Source organism: Gallinula chloropus (genome assembly GCF_964237585.1).
Source record: "Gallinula chloropus genome assembly, chromosome: Z".
Lineage (NCBI taxonomy): Eukaryota > Metazoa > Chordata > Aves > Gruiformes > Rallidae > Gallinula > Gallinula chloropus.
This window is the reverse complement of record NC_140089.1, coordinates 36,864,501-36,882,591: the sequence shown is the minus strand read 5'-3', so window position 1 is coordinate 36,882,591 and position 18,091 is coordinate 36,864,501. Positions and strand designations below refer to the sequence as shown.

The following is an 18,091-nucleotide window of genomic DNA, read 5'->3' as shown; positions in this document are numbered from 1 at the left end:
GCCACTGATGCAGGAGGACACTGCATCTGTATTTTTAAAGGGGTGTGATTTAGGGAAGATGTGTTTAATTGCAGTTACCAGCATGATCTACTCTTCTATGATCTTACAATAGTGTATTTCTCACAAGGCACATCAGACAGACCACCCATCCTGAAGATGAATGGGGAGTTGCAACACACTTAAAATTTTATGGCAAAATTTAAGGAAAAATTTATGGAATCACAGAATCACAGAGTGGTTTGGGTTGGAAGGGACCTCAAAGATCATCTAGTTCCACCCCCCACCACCACCACCATGGGCAGGGACACCCTCCACAAGACCAAGTTGCTCAAAGCCTCATCCAACTTCCAGGGATGTGGCTTCCACAACCTCTCTGAGCAACATGTGCCAACACCTCACCACCCTCACAGTAAAAAATTTCTTCCTAACGTCTAATCTAAACCTGCCCTCTTTCAGCTTGAAGCATTTGCCTCTTGCCCTACCACTACACGCCCTGATGAACCGTCCCTCTCCCACTTTCCTATGGGAGCTCTTTAAGTATTGGTAGCCTGTAATTAGTTCTCGCCAGAGCCTTCTCTTCTCCAGGCTGAACAAGCCCAACTCTCACAGCCTTCTTCATAGGAGAGATGCTCCAGCCCCTGATCACCTCTGTGGCCCTTTGCTGCACTCGCTCCAACAGCTCCATGTCTTTTCTGTACTGGGAACCCCAGAACTGGTTATTCCTAGCAAGGAATTCCTAGCAAGGAATAACCCCATGCACCAGTACAGGTCAGGGGCTCTCCTGCTGGAAAGCAGCTTTGTGGAAAAAGATCTGGAAGCCCTGCTGGACAACAGGTTAACCTTGAGCCAGAATGTGCCCTCAAAGCCAAGAAAGCCAATGGCATCCTGGTGTGACCAGCAGGTTGAGGCACTTTCTCCTCCCCCTCTACTCTGCCCTTGTGAGGCCTCATCTGGAATACTGTGTGCAGTTCTGGGCTCCCGGGTTCAAGAAAGACATGAAGCTACTGGAGAGGGTACAAAAAAGGGCTACAAAGATTATTAGGGGACCAGAACATCTCTCTTACGAAGAGAGGCTGAGGAACTTGGGGATTTTTAGCCTAGAGAAGACTGAGGGGGTGGATCTCATCAGTGCTTATAAGTACTTGGGGGGAGGGTGTCAGGAGGACGGGGTCAGTCTGTTTTCAGTGGTGCCCAGTGACAGGAAGTTCCTCATAACCATGAGGAGGAACTTCTTTATTGTGAGGGTTGGAGAGCATTGGGATAGGATGTCCAAAGAGCTTGTGGAGGTCTCCTTCTCTGGAGACATTCAAAATCTGCTTGACCTGAACCTGTGCAACCTGTTCTAGGTGGTCATGCTCTGGCAGGGGTGTTGGGCTAGATGATGTCCAAACGTCCCTTCCAACCTTTACTGTTCTGTTATTGTGTGATTTTGATTCTGATACCTTGTACAGCCAGGGATGTTTTTTGTGCAAGTGAGCCAGCCTCATTCTGAGCAAGGCAGCTGAATTCACCATTGGGAGCATCGCTGACGTTGAATATCTGAAGAATCCGTCCCAGTGCCAGGAGACGATGCTGCAGACTGAGAGGCTCTCCAGAATAAAACCAAGTGATATTTGGTGTTGGATGACCATCCACAGCACAACCTAAGAAATGGGAACATGAAGGAAAGCTACCTAGTGCAGAACTTGTTGCAAAATTACATGCTTTGAAGTGGTCAAAACTAGAGTTGATTCATTTCCATTTTCTCTTTAGTGTGGTAACTAATACCTCCTCATCAGCTGAAAAAAAATACACAAAAGCAGTTAATCAACCATATAAAAATCTCAGATCTTTTGGGAATTATTTATATCAAGCCTTCCCATTATTTTTGATCACCCTCATTTTAGGATTGAAAAAAATGGGTTAAGGAGGTTACACACCTAGCAGAAGGTCAAGGAGCATGGTTAAGCAAGCAATAGATAGAGAACTTGATCTCCAAACATCCTATTGAAGGGCCACCTTCCTCTCTTGTATTTTATATTAAAAATCAGAATTTTTTACTATACAAAACTTTACACAAAATTTTTCATACATAAAAACGTGTTGATAAAAACAGAAAAAAGTAAATATTTAGATGTTTTTGTGGCAGCACTGGGCATTTCTCTAAGCAACAACCAACAAAAAAAACAGCAACTGAAAAAACCTTGCTGTTCTGAACATTGTACTCTTATGCCTAAGGACCATCAGCACAGCCGATGAAGTTAAGGTTCACAGTAAATTCTTCGTCTGTTGAGCTGGAGAAGAGAATCTGTAAGATGCTGTTTCCTGTGGTTCACTTATCTGCAGCATACTTTGCCAGCTTTATCATGAACTGCAGAAGATTTGTGAAGTTTCATATCCTGGGAAAGACAGTTAGGTTACCTTACATATTCCCTGGGAAAAAAGAAAGACCTAGGAGATATCCATGGTGTAACCCATCTGCCCCAGTTTCAGGGGCAGGAAGCTGGAAAAGGCTTGCGTAAGGGATTGCATGTATTATTTGGAGTGCTTGTGGCTCCAGCTAGTCCTGCAGTTCTATGCACCTCATTGATGCATGAAAGGTTTGATTAAGATTCTGTGAATGCAGTCTATATGGATTGTTAAATTTGTTACGCTGCAGCTTTACAGTGTTTTGTTCCTATTAGTATGAATGTACAATGGAGGACTTTATTGCCGTCCCTTTTGAAAGAAGTGTACTTCTGAAAGATGTTGTCCTGGTTTTGGTCAGGATGGAGTTAACTTCATTTGTAGCAGCGGATGGAATGTTGTGTTTGAGAGTTAAAATGAAAGCAGTGCTGGTAACACCCTGATGGTTTTAGTTGCTGTCAGACAGTCAAGGACTTTCTCAGCTCTTCGTATTTCTCTACTCATGAGAAAGGAGGGGTGAAGCCAGGACAGGTGACCCAACTGACCAAAGAGAGTATTCCATGCCAATTACGTCCTGCCCAGTATAACTGGGGGCTGACGGGAGGAAGGCCTGGGGCGGCTCTGGGACGCGCGGTTCTTGCGGGACGGTCGGGTTCCAGGACGGCTCTGGGTGGCACGGCCTGAGTTGTGGGTTCGGTGAGAAACTGCATTGTGTATCAACAGCTTCATATATTTTTGCTCTAAAGTCCTGTTAGCATTGTTATATTGTATCTTTCTGTTATCTTAGTAAACTATCCTTATCCCAACCCACTGGCCTCTTAGTTTCTTGGTTTTGGGGTTATTTGCCCCTTCCTTTTCCCTTCCCTTACCTCTCACACCTCCCCCCCAACCCCTTCCCTCTTTCCCTGCTCTTTTCCTTTAAGGAGCAGGCAGCTGCATGGATCTCGGCTCTCAGCTGGGGTAAAACCACAACAGATGTGTACGAACACAACTTACATACCTGAACATTCACGCTAATATTGTTCAAAAAGAAGGGACAGAAAAAAGGAAGAGTATAAATTTGAAACACTGAAAGACAGAAGACTGTTCTAAGATTATGAATAATTTAATCAGCTGATATTTCTTGTTGTCATTTAATTATTATTTATTATTCACTGGACAAATAAGGATGGGAATATGGTGCCTTTGTTGCAGCAGTGAACAGACATTGCAATGTGATAGTTTCATTACTGTTGTTCTTTTCATTCTTGTCTGCCCACCCAATGAGATCCTCAACTAACATACTGAGCAAGAAATGTTCCTAAGAGAGAGAGGGAAGATAACTTATGGTTGCTGCAACCCAAGTTTTATTTGAATATACATTTTCTCAAGAATTTATCTATGCTGTATTGATGTGCATATCGCTGCAAGAGCAAAAATACGTTTTCATTACTCTACCCAGAAAGACTGAAGAGCTTGATTTCCAGCCATCATAAAGACCAAATCCTTGAGGCTTGAGAAGCACATTACTTTGTTCAGGGTGACCTTTTTTTGACTTAGGTCTTGCTTTGGAATTAGGACTTGATGACCTTCTTTTGACTTAGGTCACATCCCTAAACTAGCACGAGGGACTGGGCTATTGCTAATACTTACTTCTCTGCTTTTTGTCACCGATCACACCTTTGATTACACTACTCCTGTGGCAGAAGAGTCTGCCTTGCCCATGAGGATTGGTCATACAAAGCAGAAGAACTCATACAAGATGGAAAAAGACAGTGGTGACCCATGGCACATCCCAACCATTTTCATGCTGAGAGGTAGATCCAGGCACTGCAGAGATCCCATCTGCTGATTGAGAGGATAAACTCTGGGTCTCTCACTGATGCAGTGGCCACACAGGTCTTTGCTGTGTCCCCTGTCACTGGCAAGCCCTGCCTACATCCACCGTGGGGAAGAGTATGGGCTAGATAATGTTGCCCTTTGGGGACGGTTCACTCTGTGAAATAGGAGAGCAAGGGTTCCCCAGCAAAAGGCGAGTGATGCACACAATAGGCTCTGCAGCAGCAGTGATAATGTTTCACTGGCAAAGAACTAGTTAATGCAGCAAAATATTAAAAAATATAGAAAAAGGGAAGAAAAAAGTGGAACAAGAGAACTCAGACGGCTCACAGTGGTCTCCCCTCTTCTTGCTCCCGCTTTTATTTATAAGGCTAAAGAGTCTTTGCTATTTGTTTTCATTTCTTTGGCAAAGTCTAATACAGTTTCACCCTTGGCAGTTCTCTCCCCAACACTCACTTCCTGACCATAAAGACCCAGCTTTCTTTGCTGCTTAGTCCTTTTTCCTATTTCTGTAAGACCTCTATTTATCCCTGCTATGCCTCATTTTATATTACTCCTTTTGTCCTGAATACTGATGTGTTTTTTCCTACTCTTGTGCTCAACAACAGCTCATCCAGTTTCCAAGATACTCATTCTTAAGTAAATGACTGACATAAAAGATATCAGCCTCACAAGTTTGAGGCTGCCTAAGTTAAAACCAGTTGAAAACAAATGAATACTCAGGGAATGGACAAACATGTGGCTGTATGACTTTTGCCTATGGTATCCTAATGTTTTTTATTTACTTTTCTCAAGATACTGTCGGGCATTTCCACAGGTTAGCATACAGCCATGGCAACCAACAAAGACGTGTCATGAGCTCAGTATTGCTGTTTGCATTTGCAAACAGTCTGCACAGGACAAATGAAGAAAGGTTAGTTTGATATTAAACCTAAAAGAACTGAAATTGACGTCAGTGTGCAAATGGTCCTTGTTTGTGACTTTTTCTTTAAACATGTTGTTGTCAGGCTAAAAAATATAGTCTTCCTTATATATTATTTCTTTTTTCAAAGTTCATATATAAAATATTAGCTCAAGAAACAGCCAGTAACCAATAATATGTGGGGAAAAGCCCAAACACTAATCCCTAGATACATTCTACCAATGAGTAATTATTACTTTTTTTATACATTTTACAATAAAACTTTGCTAACACCTATGAGACTCATATGTAATGGATACTCCTCATTTGTGCTTGCAGAACAAGCATCAATCACATTTCACAAGTGACATTTCCTATATGTTTCCCATGTGTATGGATGCATAAGCTTTAGGATAATGTTTTATGCATATTAAGTGAAAACTAGAGCACAATAAAACCCCATGTTTCATTAATATCCTCTTCTCATCTCCCAGGAATAGTTTTAATACCATTTAATGCAGATTACCAACACTTATTCTGTACTTCCTCCCATCCCTCTGGGCACTGACTGCTTTATCCTTCCAAAGCTCAACACCTGTTCCTGTAATGCCTGAGAAGGAAAAAATGACTTTGTTTCCAGACAGCACAGCTATTGCAGAGCCTTAGTGCATCGGAATCCTTGGGAAGGCGAGGAGGGAGCATTTTTGGGAACTGTATCTGAGCAGTGAAACCTTTGGCATGTGAAGGTCTATCTTCTTCAGTCCTTCTTAAGAACAGAAAAAAGCCTCCTGTCCAAAGTCTGCTGTGATTCTGAATTCACTCAAAGCCAGGATGAGTCACAGATGTGCAAAAGCAGGAGATGCACACAGAAATCCAATGCAAATTACATCTTTTAGTAGGAAAGATGTTCGTATTTCAAGGATAACAATGGTATTTGGAAATGGAAGACCAATGTTTCACAACACTGCAAATAATTTCTTTCTCTCCAGTGCAGGCTGAATTCGGCTCCCCATTACACCTTAGCAACACTTTCTGTGTGACTGTAGCTGCAGAAAAACTTTGGGCTACAATGCTACTGCTAAGAGAACAAAATATGAAGCATGCATCAGACTTTCACTTATAGAGCTGAAAAATAATGAAGTCCAAAGGTTATTGATTTCAGGAGTCCTTTTTTTTTTAGCCTGGTATCTTAAGTCATCAGAACTGTATGGGAAACAATGGTGAAAATGTCAGAATTGAACCAATTTTGTAAATACTGTTTATAATACTTGTAAAAATATACACAGCATCACCTTAAAAAGGTAACAATTCTTAAAATATAGATTATTTTCATGCATTCATATCTGTCTAACAGCCAGCACTCTAATTTACTGTTGACCTGCTGATTAATCCCAGACAATATTTCTAATATTTATTACATGCTTGTAGATTTCAGGTCAAAACGAGGCAGTTTCTTTTTTGAGTAGGACTATTATTTAAAAAAAATTCTGAACTACTCAGCTTTCCAGCTGCATCCCTGAAGCTGCTGTGCTGTAGCAGGTATGCTCACCTTTTCCATCCTCCTGACAGCTAACCAAGGCGCATGGAGGTACACGCAACCAAGCCATGTGCCAGCAGTGAAGCTGGAACTCAAATTCCTGCGTTCTTAGTCTCAGGTCAACGCTTTATCTTTGAAAATTGCACCCTGTTTAAGAGATAGGCCTGGGTAGCAAAGCTGGGAGATAAAAACACACTGAGGCACGCAGTTTGGATCCATTTCTGCCAATATGCAGCTACGTGCTTGTACTGCCAAGTTCAGTCTTACACCCTTGCTGCTCACCAGTGATCACTCCTTGCAAAATAGGCAAAAGTTTGTGCTTCATTAGTTCAAAATACTTTGAATTAAAAAAAAAAAAGAAGAAGAAGAAAAAAAAAAGGCTGAATTTGAAAAAGTCAAGCATCCTATTTGGCAGGGACTGCATGTTTCAGGGTATCACGTAGTACAACAAATGTACCACAGAAAACTTAATCTAGACCAGAAGGCCTATGCCCCTGCCACTGCAACACACAGATATGTACCTATCCCAACATAAAATTGGGAGATGAAAGATGATTGAAAACTGAAATGCCTGGCAAAGGAGAAAAGAAAGAATTTGGTAGCAGAACTATTAATTATATTAAAACAAATAAATCAAGCTAAAATAAGATTTCTGTGACTCTGTATATAATTTAATGAACTCCGAGAGAAAAGTACAGTACACAACAATACACTGTGTTCGAGTGATAAATATAATGCAGCTACAGGCTACAACCTGACAGTGTTTCCACTATAATCTGTACAGTGAAAGAGAAACAAGATTAAGGATGAAACAAGGAACAAAATGCTTGGAACAAAATGTAAAGAAGCCACAGATCATCTTGAATATACACAAGCTTGAAGCTGCATGTACTACTGTGATGTAGTTCACACTGTGCTACTGTGTTCACACTATGCTGGTTGAGATCAGACTGGCACAGAAAGATACTTCTTCAATTTCCCATCATACCTGATTTTTCCCTTAAGTGACCAATACAAGAAACGCTTTTTAAAAACAAAAACAGAGTTAAAATTAATTCTGTCCTGAATCTAACATAAGCGGAAAAATGCTATCAAACCAGACGAGGGTAGGTAAGATCATGCCTGGAAGTCATTTGTATGTAAAACCTATTTTGCTTAAGTGACATAAGTAAGAGACAAGTCTTTATAGTTTCTCTTATGGGGAAAGATTTTTCAATATGGCACAAAGTGTAAATATAAACAGACACTTAACTCAGGGAAATTACTATGCAGTGCTTCCATGCACTGAATGAAATAAAACTTAGAAAATCCCTGAAAGAATTAAGTACGTATAATTTATTTTTAATAGTTTAAAGGAGGGCAAATGAATGCTAATTTATGCTAGACAAGGAAAGTTGTGTATTTAGGAATTCTTTAAATAGGCCAATTCAGCTGATGACAGTAGCATTTTAAAAGAAGAAAGTATCTTAAATAACTATTTATGGCTCCAAAGGAGCAGTCGAAACTTTCTATGATAAACATATTAAATGGTTTTTAAAAACACGTAAATGGTTACTCAATGCCACAAGCTGTTGCTATTGGGTATCACTTACATAGCATTGTAAATTTACACTGCATTCAACAAAAATTGAGTCGGGCCCATTCCTTGCCCCACAAAGGTTGTATAAAATGTTCCCCAATACACAGCCACGTGGTGGGCCCATTTAAACTGCAAGGGAATTTTCAAGCTCTGGTAGTAATACTGTTTTCTAAAAATGGCTTTGACAATTGGAATCCTACACACTGAGAATATTGTATTAATAAGAACTGGGATGAAAATAACCACCAGTGGCAAATCCTTGAACCAAAGCTTCACCTCCATCCCTGGGAAGATGTTGGAGAAGCTCCTTCGGGGGGTCATCTCAAAACATGTGGAGGAAAAGAAAGCTATCAGAATTAGTCTGCAGGGATTCACAAAGGGGAAGTCATGCCTCACTAACCTGATAGCTTTCTACAAGGGCATGACTGAATGGGTGGATGAAGGAAGAGCTACTGGAGAGGGTACAAAAAAGGGCTACAAAGATTATTAGGGGACTAGAACATCTCTCTTACGAAGAGAGGCTGAGGAACTTGGGCATTTTTAGCCTAGAGAAGACTGAGGGGGTGGATCTCATCAGTGCTTATAAATACTCGGGGGGAGGGTGTCAGGAGGATGAGGTCAGTCTGTTTTCAGTGGTGCCCAGTGACAGGGCAAGAGCCAGTAGGCATAAACTTGAACACAGGAAGTTCCACGTAACCATGAGGAGGAACTTCTTTATTGTGAGGGTTGAAGAGCATTGGGATAGGCTGTCCAAAGAGCTTGTGGAAGTCTCCTTCTCTGGAGACGTTCAAAATCTGCTTGACATGAACCTGTGCAACCTGTTCTAGGTGGTCATGCTCTGGCAGGGATGTTGGGCTAGATGATGTCCAAAGGTTCCTTCCAACCTTTACTGTTCTGTTATTGTGTGATTCTGTGAGAATGGATACAGCATCTTTTAATGACCTCCTGAGTGAACTCTGATGGGTTTATTCATTGCAGGAGACAAATGGAAAAGGAGTACTCCTCAGTATAACGCTGTTAATCATTGCTACAGCTTCAGGTTAACTATATTAGGACATTTATGTGGGCAAAAAAGCTCTCAAAAGAGTCATGTGTAGCAAGCACCAAGGAGTTCAGCAAAAGACAGAGTAAGAGCTAGCACATAAGGCAATTACCAGCACAATTTGCAAAGGCCAGTACTGCTGTAGAAACCTTTCTGTATTTCTCAAGCCGATGTAAATTTTCTACGTCCTGAGACATCAGCAGATCAGGAAACTTCCTGTGGCACAAGGGAAGTAACAAATGCAGAGCAGAGGAGGTGGTACAGGAAAGCCAGTGCTGCTTGCTCCAGTGAGGCTGTAACCTCTGTCCTATTCACAAAGTGCTTTACGCATCTGGGAGAGGTTTTGAGAACCAACACAGAGAGAGAGGGTGCTTCAAAACTTGGAATGGGTAAATCTTTTAGTCAACAGATTAGAAATCCCACAGTGTTTGAAAACTCCCTTAGCACTTACTCTAGATCAAAGCTTAAGTTGTTCAAGAAGCTAAAAGATCTTTTAAGTGAAGGAGCTGGCAGAAAGACAGGTCTCCATACCGCGATACCTGTGGCAAGTCTGATACCCCCAGTTTTTCACCAGAATTTCCCTCAACAGAGCTTTATATCATTTCTAAATGTGTTACAACAGAATACAGGCCAGTGATTCAGGAAAAGCTTAGAGACACAAGTTCAAGGGCTGCATCGCTTACCACAAAACCAAAATTAAACAGATTTTGCCCCAGAGGCCAGTGATAGTATTTTATGTGGTAGCATTTTGGACCACTGCTGTAGATGAGTGGTTCTCGGATTAGGTCATTCATGGCACCAAACAGCAGGAAGGAAAGAAACCCAAGGCTGCAGACTGCCTTGAGGACCTTGCTCTTTTGACTCTGCTTTCAGAGCTTGGCAGTGGCAGGACTAGTGCCTGGCTGCCTGAAAAACAAACGCCGTCAGCGTGGTTGAAATGCATGATTAAGCAGAGGTACGTACTATATACGCACTGAAATGTACTCAGTATATACAAAGGAGAAGCAGACATTTCACCAAAATGCTGTAGTGTAGTCTGATATAGAATGAAGATGCTGCAACACTGTGTGAACTGTACATAGTATTTAGAATGTAATCAATGTGATCAGAGTCTTTCTGGGAATTGTTGCGATGTTAACTGCAGAGACATGATATTAATTTTAATTCTTGCAAAGAGTGTGACAAGACAGTCTTGTCACCCAGGCAAAAATGGAAGGGAATGGAAAATGCACTTAACAGGACAGATTATCCCATGAATACACCTGGTATTTTATCCTCATCACAGTAGAAATAGTATTAGTGTAAAATAAAGTTGCAGCAGAAATGTTCTTTAGCATTAGAACTACTTTTAAAACATTTTGTACAATTTATTACAGAGAGTAAAGAAGAAAAAAATGATAGTGTGCAAAATAACTTCTCAGTCATGATTTTTCTGACTCCTACCACACAACTTCTGCAGCTGCTGTTATCCTTAGGGGAGCACAGACACTGGTTTAATCATCGTTACTCATCAGTTTTCTCTTTGCTGTAATTCCCAAAACGTAGGAAAATTTAGAGCAGGCTCATGGTAGAGAGGCAAGGGGCAAAGGGAGTAAAGCAAAACTCCTTCTGCTTCCAGAGTGTATCTGCTTCCAGTAGATACACTCTTGCTTTTGAGTATATCACCAAATATTGCAAGAGATTTGTACTGGTGAGATTGGCTGTGTTCATATGGGTCATTTATTGCTTTTCACAGTGATCTTGGACATGTAACAGTTCTACATTTACAGATGCCAAGATTTGAAGCAAGATAAACAGGAAGCAATTCCAGCACTAACTTCTCTGGCTCTGCTGAAAGAATTTAGTCCTGATCATGGCATCAGTCTACCTATACATTCTGTTTCTTCTCCTGAAGTAGTTATTAGTAGAATATTTGACTCACAACAATGCTCCCCAGAACATTCAAAAAGTTCTAGGTTAATTTTTCTTTTAACTGCCACATCTAGATAACTCTTAAATCTGCAGGTATGCAAATATTAGCCACAGATTTGATGTGCCCCCCCCCCCACCCCCTAAAAAAAGAAGACATTAACTCCAGGCCCTGGCTCTAATGCAATTTGCCCTTTCAGAATACATAATTTATTCATACTCAAAAGGCTGGCCATTGCAAATAAGGTGTCTGGCATAATTGTGTTTTTCCATTCTGCTTTCTGGGGCCTCTTCTAGCGACTCTGCTAGAAAACGAGGAGAATATGCTACTGCCAGTAAAAGAAAAAAGAGAGGGAAATACTGTTTTTGGTAAAGGGAATGCTTTTCATCTTTTAAGTGAAAGGTTCTTGCTAGTTTTAAAAACAGTTTAATTGCTAAATAGCACAGGTGTTTGCAGAACATGGATCTGTAATCCAGGTCTTCTGCTTCTGAAGCAGCAATGAAATTGGCAACTAAACTGCCCTAATTCTGTAGCCATTTGGGGTAGACTAGAAACAAACCTGTTTTCTAGGACTGTGCTTTCAGTGCTGGCAGTTAGTAAAATTATGCTCTGATTCATGAAATGAGTAAATTTGATAAGGAAGTCATCAGGGAGAACACATTAAATATGGAGCAGCAATATTTCCTTCATCAGGGAGAACACATTAAATATGAAGCAGCAATATTTCCTTTTTTTGCTATTGACTACTTTTTTGGTCATAAAAAAGTATGCTTTATCATGTAACTTTACAGTTATTTTTGGTATGTCCTACATACTGGCACTTTTTTTTGCTAAACATACAAATTGGATAGGTGTCCTAAAGTGGAGATGACAGCATGTACCCAGTGAACAAACTAAAAGAATATGTAGCTCAAGAGATAAAAAGGAATGAGAACCATATTCCAAGTAACTGCCTAGGCTTTTCCCCATAAATTCACTTGTGTATTCAGATTCTCTAGACTAGTCATTATGATCCAGGATTTGCATTAAATTACTTTCATCCAAAGAATAAAAACAGAGTAAAAGCCAAGAATTTACATAATGATGGCATCTCCTTTTTAAATTAAAGAAAAAAAAGAAAAAGTTTTGTTTGGGTTTGGGTTTTTTGCCAAAATGTGAACATTTCATCAGGATACAGTGAGCCATAAAAATATACACTGCAGCTATTCACAACAGATAGACTAGCTACCATTCTCTCAATATTTAACATTTCTTGGATGACTTCTCTTTATAAAGACACCACTTAAGTCTTGCACTGTGTCAAGTAAGAGCTAGATTTTCTGTTCCTTTCAGATCCCAGCTATCTTAACAGTTTACGCTCCCCTTTCTCTCTAAATTCATGAGCCTGTGGTGCATTCCAAAATAAAGATGTATCCATTCCCTTGTCTGCCTCATAAATGCACTCCAAATCCTTTATTTAATTATATACAATGTGTGTTGCAGTAATCCCTCTTCCTTCAACATGCATATCCTCAAGTGCACATCATGTTTTCAGAAATCATCACACATGATGAAGGTATCTGAAAAAAACCCCATGTGGAACAGGAACTTAAAACTTTTGGGAAAAAATATCAAATGTTTTCACAGATATTTTTTGCAACAGAGTACTTGCAACAGAGTATTTAAGGAAAACATCAGAAACACTGAGCTGTTACCAGCAGTCAAAATATATTCTCCTCCAACCCTTTTTCCTTCATTCTGACATTTTATAGGTACTCCTACATTTATATATTCCCAGAACTATTAATTTCTGACCTATCTTCCAATGTTCCTGCATGAATCCTCACTTAAATATAATTTATATATATGACTCAAAGTCATTAAAGCTTCAGTTTTAAGTATGCAACTTAACTGCAATAAATACAGTATTCTTGTGTGCTAAATTAAGGAGACATTTTTATATCATATTTTGTATCTTTTAACAGTTTCCAGTAAGGTCAAAATAAATTGTAGTGAAACTCTGCCAGTATTTGTAAGATACTCAGAGTTTCTCACAGGAACATTTTAAAATACAGGAACCAACAAGCTTGAACCCCCATGAAAACTAGTATCCTTGATAGTCTCAAATCCTTTTCTGCAGGAGTGTTACAAATCAGGAACATGGGGATCTACAACTTCAGTTCTGCCAAAAGTAACATTTACAAAGCTCAAGACCCATATATACGTAACCAGGGAGTTGTCTAAAAAATTCAGTGACTGGTAGCACAGATAAGGAAACTCTACCCAAAATACATGGATTTAGGATGTTCATGTAACTAAAAAAGAAAATTCCACAAAGTAATCAGGGCTTAGGGAATTCAAATGGTTATGAACTTTGTTAAAACCTCAAAATTCTTATCAGGTGACAAAGGTACAAATTTATAGTATGAACATGTGAATCCAGAGAGCAAGTTCATTATTTTAAATGGCTGGAAAGATCATGGAAGCACTGCACATTTCCACTTTGTCAGAGAAGTGCATAGAGGTTGTAATCTGGAGGTTGTGGAGGTTGTCAGTCTGACCTCAGCCATCAGTCTGACCTCCGTCCTGGGGAAGACCATGGAGAGGGTCATCTTGGGAACTATCATGCAGCACGTGTGTGATGGCCAGGGGATCAGGCCTAGTCAACATGGGTTTACAAAAGGTAGATCCTGTCAAACTAACCTGATCACCTTCTATGACAAGGTGACCCACTTAATGGACGAGGGGAAGGCTGTGGATGTGGTCTACCTGGACTTCATTAAAGCCTTTAACATGGTTTCTTACAGCATTCTGACTGAGAAACTGGCTGCCACTGGCCTTGACAGGTGGACCCTCAGCTGGGTTAAAAACTGGCTGGATGGCCGGGCCCAAAGGGTGGTGGTGAATGGAACCAAATCCAGCTGGAGGCCGGTCACGAGTGGCGTCCCCCAGGGCTCAGTCCTGGGTCCAGTCTCGTTCAACATCTTTATCAATGACCTTGATGAAGGGATTGAATGGTCCCTCAGTAAGTTTGCAGATGACACTACGCTGGGAGGAAGTGTTGATCTGCCTGAGGGTGGGGAGGCTCTTCAGAGAGACCTAAACAGACTGGACTGATGGGCTGAGACCAATGGGATGAGGTTTAACTATGCCAAGTGTAGGGTGCTGCACATGGGACATAACAACCCCATGCAGTGCTAAAGGCTTGGGGAGACTGACTGGAGAGCTGTCAGTCAAAGGACCTGGGGGTGCTGGTTGACTGCCAACTGAATATGAGCCAGCAGTGTGCCCAGGTGGCCATGAAGGCCAACGGCATCCTGGCTTGTATCAAAAACAGTGTGGCCAGCAGGTCTAGGGAAGTGATTGTGCCCCTGTACTCGGCATTTGTGAAGTCATGCCTCGAGTACTATGTCCAGTTCTGGGCTCCCCACCATATGAAGGACATTGAGGTCCTCGAGTGAGTTCAGAGAAGGGCAACCAGGCTTGTGAAGGTGCTGAAGAGCAAATCACATGAAGAGCAGCTTAGGGAGCTGGGGATGTTTAGCCTGGAGAAGAGAAGGCTGAGGGGAGACCTTATCACCGCCTACAGCTACCTGAATCTATCCACATTTCTAACATGATTTTTCACTTTTGGTGGCTTTTAACTCCTTTAAAGTTTCCTCAAAGCCTACTCATTAGTCCTTTTCTTCACACTTCACTTTGTTCCTTTGTACGTGTACTGTATTCCTTCTCTACTCAACAAATCCTCATATCCTTAGGTTTCCAAATGTCAGGTCTAAATCAATGTCTTCCGAGTCCCAAGAGATGACAGTGCCTGGCAGCAGTAGCACGGACAAGGGACCCTATACATAGTAACTTATATACCCAAAGTTCTTTTGCTTACAATCCTTCCTGTTAAGAAGTAAAATGTGGAGAGTAAACTAGACATAGATTAAAGCAACAACTGACAGATGAGTCCTTTTGGGGTGGGTTTTTTTTTTTTTCAGAAATGTGTATTCTTACAGTGGATGAATCCAAATTTTTTGGTACAATTACAGATAATGTATTTAAGTAGCATACATGAAGTTGAATGCTTTGTGTATTTGTTTCAGTGATACAACATGATGTGACATGCTGGACTGTAGCATTCTAATTGACTGAATAGCCAGTTGCATGTTCATTTTTCATTAGAAAAAAATCTCTCAGGAGGTTTCCTTAGATTTTGACAACACAGACCTAAAACTCAGGTCAGTAAAACTTCAGCAAAGTTGAGGGAAATGCGTCAAGAATGAAACTGGTATGCTATTTTACTGTTAAGATTCATGGAGTTGCTTTGCCGCTGAAGTGGAATGCCAAGGTGGAGAGTGACATGGCCAAATGAAATTAATTTAGAGGCGGTTATGTACAGGTAGTGCAGAACACTCTTTGTGGTTCAATTACTGCTTTCAAACAATAAAAAATTGCTACAACTACTAAAGATTTCTCTTTAGAAAACCTGAGAGGAAATGGATGAAACAGCAGTCTGACCCAGTCTTACAACACTGAGTACAATAAAACCATACTCAAAATGATTTATTCAATACTAATAAATACCTCCAGGTATTTCCCCCACCAAGAACTGTTTCAGTGAAGTTTTTGTTCAAGCAGAAATGTAATCCAGAGCTGCACACTAAAGCCGTTGCAAATGTATGCATAAATATATGCACTGGGGAAAAGTAAATCCTACAAAACTAAAAACATAAACAGAAAGCCTCCAATGTGAAAATTAAAATCTTAAAATTTCTTCTAAATGCAAGCAAAGAATGATTTGGATCGAACTTAAAAGACCATTAGAGAAACCATTTACCTATCTGAGTCTGACAGTAGATATTCAAGATCAGCATGAAAAATGAAATTTTAAAATAAGAACTTTAGAAAAGGATGGGATTCTCTTTGCAACCAAATCAAACCCACATGTCTAAAAGGAGTTTACAGCAGATAGCAGAACTTGCAATGTAAAGAGAAGAAAGATACATGGAAGGCAGAAAAGGATGAAAAGAAGAAAAGCATTTCACTGCTGATGATTTCCCTATATGCCTTTGTGCAGAAATCCGTTGTGTGATAAAACAAACAGGAATGAAATGAACAAAATGAAACAGAGATCTTGCAAGAGAAAAAAAATGTCTAGAGGGATAGTAAAAGCTCTAGAAAAGGCTTTGGAGAAGGAGGATATATAATATGAATAGGAGACATATGGAAGATATCAAAATGCAGAATAGAAAGAAAAATAGAACCTATTATGAAAAAAATAATCTATGTCCTACAATGTGTTATAGAGTGTGGCACAATGGAGCCCTTACTCTGCAGGCAGCTTTGGGGAACTGCACTAGTAATAATACTTTTTTCAAATGAGTTTCTGAGTTGTGAGAACAATTTGACAGGGATTAGGACTGACAACACACTGTCATTTTGATGTCTTCTGCCAGTGCTCCACAGCTGGATAACTGGATGCATAACTGTAATCTAAACTCTAAATCTTTTTTAATTTAAAAAAGTCTTTAAGAATATAACTTACCTATGAGAACAGAGCTCCCTGGACTGACAGTCATTTTTGTTTCTGAAGGAGAGGTCAGCACTGAATGAGTGTTGGTCCCAGCACTGGAAAGCACTGCTGTCAAATCTTCTAGGTAAGGAAGAGGTCGTGGAGGCTCTGATAACAGATTGGGGAGACTGAAGTGGTGAGCAAGACTATAGCAGAAAACATCTCTGACATCAGAAAACCCACCACAAGTTCTGGCTGCGTTATTTGCCATGATGCAGCATTACCATTTCAGAAGGGTAGTCTAAGTAACTTTGAGTGACTACTAAAGCTGTGCTTTGCCTCATGTTAGGTAACACACCAGTGACATTTTTAAAGTAACATCTGGATCAGTATGACTACAAAAGAAAATAAAATCTGCCTGAAGGTTATTATGGCATTCTGGTTGACCCTCTTTATATGTGACAAAGGTACATACTATCAGCAGATTCAGCATCTTGGATGAAAGAGCAGATTTATAGAGCATAGAAGCCAAATCAAGTGTCCATTGGAGTCAGTGGAAAACTTTTAAAAGTTCCACTGCTGCCTCAATCAATCCCTGATTAAACACAGTTATAACCCTGCCAAGTCCTGTGGTAAACTTAGGCAGAGCTTCAAAGTGCTAAGAAGGGTTCAGAGCTTAAGAGGATCAGTCTCTGCCGAGAACTGCAGGATTTAGTTCTTTATTAACTATAACACTATCTTAAAAACTGGTTGTGTTGCCCATCATTCCCAATTCTGTCATGGAAACGATGAGATGTTTGATTCAAGTGAATGGTGGCTTCGACTCCTTTCAGTTAAATCACAGCACACACCAGAAGTACAAGTCATTGATGCTCGAGACATTTCTTTCCATCCAGGACTAAAAATGTAATTTGCCTACATACATAAGAAGCTTGCTGATTAACAGTAACTTTTCATCTTTAAAAACTAAGCCATTTATAAAGATCAGAAAAGGTTTTAAAGATCATGTGGGAGATTTTATTTATAGGTTGAAACCCAGCTGATTTTTTGAGAGATTTTATGGTTTAGACTGAGTTTCCTAGAGCCAGTCTGGATTTCTGAATTCACAGGGAAATCATGTGAACATTCATAAAGGAGTCTTGGCATTGCCTGTGAAACTGAAAAAACTTTATCCCTTCCTCTGGAAGCTCCATCACCCATGGGACCTGTGCTCACTCTAGTCATGAATGATGAGAGCTGTAACGGATGCTTTAACTGTGTTGCACCAATAACAGGGACTAGGTTTCAAAATCTGACAATTCACTATCAAATGTACAGAAACACTTAGGAAGTCTGGATGGATCATTTATCTGACTGACATGGACAAATGATAGAAAAAGTTACTGGGAAAGGAATCCCCTTTCTCACACATCCCATTACAACCAGCTAACACTTCCAGCCA

At 40.3% G+C, this 18,091-nt stretch overlaps 1 protein-coding gene across 1 annotated transcript in view; it reads right to left on the bottom strand.

Annotated features, from left to right (window-relative positions):
- ADAMTSL1 (ADAMTS like 1) overlaps nt 1–18,091 on the bottom strand; it is a gene marked incomplete at both ends in the record, with an annotated part of 454,988 nt that overhangs the window by 8,196 nt on the left and 428,701 nt on the right. Inside the window, 2 exons of the mRNA XM_084278732.1 lie at nt 1,443–1,643; nt 16,684–16,818. Coding sequence (XP_084134858.1) covers nt 1,443–1,643; nt 16,684–16,818 — 336 coding nt within the window. The remainder of the gene's footprint in view (nt 1–1,442; nt 1,644–16,683; nt 16,819–18,091) is intronic.